The sequence below is a fragment of the Procambarus clarkii genome, chromosome 30 (genome assembly GCF_040958095.1).
Source record: "Procambarus clarkii isolate CNS0578487 chromosome 30, FALCON_Pclarkii_2.0, whole genome shotgun sequence".
Classification (NCBI taxonomy): Eukaryota; Metazoa; Arthropoda; class Malacostraca; order Decapoda; family Cambaridae; genus Procambarus; species Procambarus clarkii.
This window is the reverse complement of record NC_091179.1, coordinates 33,612,747-33,619,616: the sequence shown is the minus strand read 5'-3', so window position 1 is coordinate 33,619,616 and position 6,870 is coordinate 33,612,747. Positions and strand designations below refer to the sequence as shown.

At 45.4% G+C, this 6,870-nt stretch overlaps 1 protein-coding gene across 1 annotated transcript; it reads right to left on the bottom strand.

Annotated features, from left to right (window-relative positions):
• Positions 1 to 3,623: 3,623 nt before the first annotated feature.
• Positions 3,624 to 5,433, bottom strand: LOC123765641 (complement C1q-like protein 4). The gene is made up of 5 exons (XM_045754317.2): positions 5,373 to 5,433; positions 4,896 to 5,053; positions 4,157 to 4,229; positions 3,954 to 4,072; positions 3,624 to 3,870 (listed from the first exon to the last, which is right to left on the bottom strand). The coding sequence occupies exons 2-5, from the start codon at positions 5,051 to 5,053 to the stop codon at positions 3,669 to 3,671; spliced, it is 552 nt and encodes a 183-aa protein (XP_045610273.2). The 5' UTR covers positions 5,373 to 5,433; the 3' UTR covers positions 3,624 to 3,668.
• Between the last annotated feature and the right edge of the window lie 1,437 nt (positions 5,434 to 6,870).

Here is a 6,870-nt window from a genome sequence, read left to right as displayed (position 1 = left end):
CAGACCGCATTCCACCAGGGAACGCACTTCCGTGGACCCCGTGAGGAATAGAGCAGAGGGCAGCGTTGAAGACAGTATCATGAAAAAGGAGGAGAGCGCAAGAGAGAGAGAGAGAGGCAGAAAGGAGAGGTCAGAGAGAGGAGCACCGAGGGTAAATAGGGTCCAGTCCGCCTTAGCGAACTGCCACCTAGGGAAAGAGAGGAAGGGCGAAAAGAGAAAAAGGAAACAAGGATGGGGAAATGATCACTTCCATGGAGGTCATCAAGAACCTGCCACGTGAAATCTAAGTAAAGAGAAGAGCAGAGAGAAAGATCAAGACAAGAAAGGGTGCGAGTCCGAGAGTCCAAATGAGTGGGCTCACCAGAATTCAGAAGAGACAGGGAAGTAGAGAGGAGAAACGACTCAAGAAGGCTACCCCGGGTATTCGTCAGAACGTCACCCCAAAGAGAATGACAATTGAAGTCACCCAGCAGGAGCACAGGCTCCGGCAAGGAGTCTAGGAGGTGTTTCAAATCAGGAAGAGAGGGACACTCTGGGAGAGAAACGGAACAAACTGTGTACCATTTCCCCATAAAGATACGAGCAGCAGAACAATGGAGAGGCGAAGGAAAAAGTAAAGGAACAAAGGGAACATCAGCACGAATCAAGAGAGCAGAAGAATTAGAAGCCCCAGCAATGGCTGGGGGGGGGGGGAGAGAAAGGAATAGCCACGAAAACGACCAGGACGAGCACCAAGCATTGGCTCCTGGAGACAGACACAAAGGGGCGAAAACCGCGAGATCAGAAGTTGGAGTTGGAGGAAATTGGCGTAATAACCTCGAACGTTCCATTGAAGAATGGACAACGACGAGAAGAGAAAGGACAAAAACAGAGAACAAGGAAGAAACCAAGGCGAAAGACCAACAGAGCACGCCAAAGAATATCAGGGTCGGGATCAGGGTCAGCAAAGTCAGGGTTAGGGGGCATGGGTAAACTGAGCAAAGACGGAGGGAAGGAAACGGGAGAACAGATCAGAGGTGGGCGGGCGGGGTCCAGAGGAGGAGGAAGAGGAAGAGACTACGGAGAGGAGCAGTCAAGGACAGCAGCAGGATGAGGGGGAGTAGAAAGAGGGGAGCGCACCCCAGTAAGAGCACCAACCAAAAGGGAAGCAGGGGCCAAAGAAACCTCCATAGCAGGAACAGGGGGTGCAATCACTGAAACGGGAGGGGAAGGAGCAACAGAGCCAGAAGTAGGAGCAGAGGAAGAAAGCGAAGCCTTCTTACCCGCCGGGGAGGAGGAAGGAGAGGAGCCAGGCTTACACTTCTGACTTAAAGAGACTGGTGTCCCAGCAACTACGTACTGGGCAACGGATTCCAGTGTCAACAGAAGCCGAACGAAAGCACACACGACGGCCGTTAGGAGAGCGATGGACATCCGCCTGCACCGACAGGCGGCAGGGAGAGCCGATAGATGGAGGAAGAGGATGGGAAGGAGGATCGGAGGGGGACGAGGAAGAAGACACAGGAGACATGACAGACCGGGTAGAAAGAAGGGGAACCCCAGACAGAGGACCAGGAGGGGAACCCCTCGGGACAGAACACAAAGGGACAGGAGGGGGCAGTGGGCGTATCTGGGTTCAAGGCCCGGAAACGGTTGAGAGTCTGAGGAAGGTGGGAAGGACGAGGAGAGGAAGAGCTCAACACGCGAGCATAAGAGATTAGCATAAGGCGGGAGTCGGCGAACCTGGCGCCTCGCCTCAGGAAAAGATAAACGCTCCCGGTGCTTCAGGTTGAGGACGGCTGCCTCAAGCTTTTAATGGACAGGCACGGGAGAAGGTAGGATGGGCCTCACCGCAGTTGAGGCAGTGAGCTTGGGGAGAAGTGCACTCCAACAGAGTGACCTTCACAACCACACAAACGACAGAGAGACGGCACCATGCCCAAACCTCCAGTACTTGTTACAAAGTCGAGGAGAAGGAATATACTCCTGGACAGAGCACCTAGTACCAGCAAGAGTGACAAGACGGAAGGGTCCTACCAGCAAAGGTGATCTTCACAACGCGAAGGGGTTGACGGCGACGACCACGAGTAAACGAGTCAACCTTGAGGACAGAATGGCCTTGGCATCAAGGATATGCCGAATATCATCGAGGCAATCCTGCAGATTCCGAACACTGGTTGCAACATGGGGTGGGAGGAGAATAGTGCCAACACTGGCATTCATCTGAACGTTCTTTGAGACCCGAACAGGGATCTCGCCAAGGCAAGGTAGCCAAGCGGGAAGCTGCATCCCGAGAAGGAGCAGCAACGACATGTGTACCGAGACGAGTGGGGTCGAGAGTAACAGATGCATCCACAGAATCTACAAGATGCCGATGGAGGGAGAAAAAGTCAGGAGGCGCAGAATCAAGAGGGAGGAGATCAAAGTATTTGGCCCATGAAGCAGGACCAAACAAGGCCCGATTCGCATCAGCACGGGAAGGAATCAAGCTAGTGCGGCTGGGGCGTGAACGGCGTTGAGAACCCCTAGAGAGGGGTCAAAAAGCGCAGTAGTCACAACGAGAGACTTAGCCGCACCAGGGGACGAAGTGATCACCACCGGGGGCTGGAGGCTCGACCCAACCACAGAGGAGGGAGGGGAGCTGGGGGAAGAAGTCGGGACAGTCAAAGGAGGAGCAAGGTCGGGGCCCAACGCAGCGGGAGCTATAGAGCCTGGTCTTCCAATACAGGCCGACTCGGGGGCTTGGTCGCCCACCCCACGAGCCTGAGAGGGTACAACTGAAACATTCAACGACAGAGACGAAGAAAAAAATTCATCCACGAATGTGCCCCCATACCCACCATGGAGCCACAATTAGAGGCAGGACACCCAACAGGAAGCTATCGCCGATTATGCCGGGGCCTCCTAGGGGTGCGTCTTGAGTATATGCTCCACAAACGCCACCTTAAGAACCGTCAGTCCGTCGAGATCGGGTTCAGCGACGAAAGTGGGATTGACAATAAAAGGCTCCCCTCTTTCTCTACATCGGGTACTACAGTTCTACGGGTGCAAGAGTATGCCTCCTCAAGCACCCGGGCGTCAAAATAGAAGAAGTCCAAGGGAAGAACCAGAACGAGCAAAAGGTCGGCAGGAAACGGCAAGCAGATAGGAGAAGAGGGGGGAGAAAAACGAAACAGAAGGAAAAAGGAAAAGCGAACCGGCACAATTAGAGAAGACAGCAGCAGGAGTGCAAGGCCAGAAAAGGACAGAGGACTGCCCCGTGGAGCATCACACTCCGGCAGCCGTCCACCAAGCCCCCTCACGACGCCAACGGGCCGGATGGGGAGGGGGCATTATGAATGAAGATTTTATTTATTGTACATTATGTATGTATATCGCTATGATTATACATCTCCAAGTTTCTCTTTAAGCTCTCTAAAGAGACATACATAGATACATAATTATACATCACTAGAGAACTTTCTGTAACCAGCTGTCACTAATTGCAAGTTGTGGTGGATGAATTTAATCTTATCAAAATTTAGGTAGAGGTCTGATTAAAGACTTGTGCCCTAATACTTTTGCGGCACCGCTCATAACACGAGTATGGGGTGCACAATAAAGTAGGCGCCTTGCCTACTATTGCAGCAATATAGAGAATTACATTTTTTTTTTTTTACTATATTTTAATCCCTTTAAAATAACAAGCTTTAAATATGATAAACAAGGAAGCCAGTGAATGTGGTGTAGGTCTCGTTAAAAGGGTGGTCGTAGATCATGCCCTCCTGCAGCTGCAGGGACACCACGTCACCACGGTGGAGCTCCAAGAACACCGAGTTAGAAGAGTGTTCAAAATGGCTTAACGTTCCATATGCAGTCACTTGAGGAACTTTGTTCTTTAGCAGAGCCATCCTGAAAAGGGAAAACAAGTAAAATTATTTAATCTTGTCACTATTATATAACAAGCGATACAATACCTCAAATTGAATACTTACGTGAAGTCGCTACTGTTGCCACCAACAGCGTTAAAGGTTAAGAAATAACCTCCATCAACTGGTACCACGAACTCGCTGGAGTTTTGATGCCAGGCTTCACCAGCATTAGTTACGACCTCCTGTAGAGGTTAGTTTTATGTTAATTTTTTTAACTTTCCCAAAAAGATGGCGACAGTTTAAGAATTTTAAATTCGTTTATATACCTGGAATATTACTGTAGCTGGTAGGGTCATAGTTAAGTTTGCCGCCTTTTTCACTGTGAAGGCAACGTCACCTCTGTAAAGAACGTCAAAATTTATTACAGCGTCAATCCTACGGAATTTGTTAAGGTTGTCCTCTTTTAGAGGATTAGTAGGCAAGAAGAGATGAAGAGTGGTCCAAAGGATGGTCACTAATATTAAATGAGAAGTTTACCTCGAGGCATGCAAATTTGAGGTCTATAAATTTTAAGTACATTCAGTTATGTGCTCAATAGCCAAGTATAATGTAATTTCATACTTTTAGAATTTAACAAACTAGATTTTGTTTAATAGAATAGATTCACACTAATGTCAAGAACTTGTGGGAAATTTTTATTAGGCTTTACACTAGTTTAAGACCTGTTTGGAAACATTTTAACTTATTTAGGAGAGGTAGAAATTGAGACCTGAAAATGTTTCAGGTCACAGTTTGAATGTTTATATTTGTATGTACATTGCAGGTTCAGGGTACAACTGAACACCGAGCTGTTCCACTTTAAGTGTTGCGTGTTTTATGCAAATTTAGGATTTTAATTTACATGTTCAAGTTAAATGGATTTTGAGCACCGAACAAGTTTAGATGTTAATGATCATTTACATTAGTGAAGGGAGCTTTAAGAATTTTAATTCGAGCCAGTAGTATTTAAATGATTAAGCCAAGGTACTTGTGGGAAATGTATTAGTGAAGTTAAAGAGTACTTACCCAGGAGCTGAAGCAGGCAAGGTAGTATTAATGTCTGTTGTGGGTGGCGATACAGTCACCATTGGACGGGGCCTAAAGCCTGTCTCAGTTGGGAGAGTTACATCCTGTTGTGTACTGATAACCAGTAACGCTGCCATGATGAGACCACGGGGCGACATCTAAGAAAATTTTATTGTTAAAAGCCTACCGACTATCCATTGATGTGCCAAGTACATAAAGTGTAACTAGAGAAAATATTTGAAGGCGTTCGTTCACATTAAGTTTTTTCGTAAAAACTTAAGAAATATTATCCAAAAAACTTTACCAAGAAGGCTAGACACGTAAATGGCGTCGAGACGTTAAATTAAGTTGTACAACATAACAACTAAACATTTAAAAGTATGTATATAGCAAACCTACTAATAAAAATATTCAAAAACTAGACTAACAGTGATTTTTTTTTTAATCCAAAAACTAAGAAAAAGGTAACTTCCTCACATTTGTCTATTAGCTAACTAGTTATATAACCAAGAACTATATCAAAACACCAACTGACTGGACAGACCTCAGCCCGGCTATTTATACCCCCTGATCAAGTGCCAGCTGCACGATGATGAGTGTTGCAGTGGTGGAGTGAACTGCCAACTACCATTTATTCATTTATTTGATTAGGTACAGTTGGATTAATTTTGGTGTTGGGCTTAAGGCTACTCAACTGCGGGAGGGTTATTTTTGGTCACCAAAATAACTTGCTGACCAACCAGCAAAGTTTACCATGAACATTGTCCAGGACAAAAGTCAACTGTAAATGTTCACCGAGAAGCTGGGTAAACTCGGTGTAAATATCCTGTTTAGTTGGGTTTGGAGTTTAACTTAAGGACAATCAGCCGCTGTAAGGTCACTAAGGCCTTAACAATAACAAGTATACTATAGTGTTGTTCACAAGTATGCTATCATTGTTCAGGCCATTGTTCAGTACTATCAGGTTCATTGTTCATTAATATTATAAATATTATATATATAAATATATACATATAATTTTATGAAGACTTAAAAGGACTGACATCAACAAGTGATCCATACAGTGAAGCACAAATACAATACAATACATCAGACATTGGAGAGGTGTGGCAAATGTTCGGGAGTACTGGGAAAACGTAATGTAGGCGTCAAGTGTTGCATCTGTAACATAAGATTTCACCTGGGCTCTGCAGAATTATCTCCAGGATGCACAAAAAGACAAGGAATTTACTGGGTTTGCAAAGATGACAGATTAATGTTGGAGAACATAACTAAACTGATGAAAAACATTCCCGAGTCACAGAGATTATCATTCATAGAAAAGCTACCAGTGATTTATGCGGACTGGGAAAAGACAACATTGGATAACGACCAAAACTCAGGAACAGATAGTTTAGAGAACCACATCAGTAGTGTGGAGGAAGAGGGTATTGTGGTACAAAATAACAGCAATATTACAGAGCCAGGTAATATAAACGTTGAGAGCAACAGTGAGACAGAGTCCATTAATGAAGAAATTGGGACAAGAGACGGAGATGGCGCCAATAAAGAGGTAGACAAGACAGACACAGGTATAACTACCTTGAAAACGCAAAACCGGAACATATTTGTAAATTCTACGCTAAAAGAGTTTGCAAATATGGAAAATTAGGAGCAAAATGCAATTTTCTGCATCCTCGAATATGCAGGAACATGTTGGCGAGGGGTACATGCCGTTTTGGGACAGGGTGTAGATACTTCCACCCTAAATTATGTCAATTTTCAATTAGGGATAAAAAAAACCTACAATCTTCAGTGTCCGAAATTCCACTTGAGAGGTACACAGCGTTATAGATGGGAAGATCCATATGACACTACTGGAATTTTTTTAGAGGAAGGCAGAACCAGAGTAGTAAATATAAGAGAGGAACAGTCAGATGGAACCACTACAGGATTACAAAGGGGAAGGGAGATACCCACAAGACTGGAATACAAA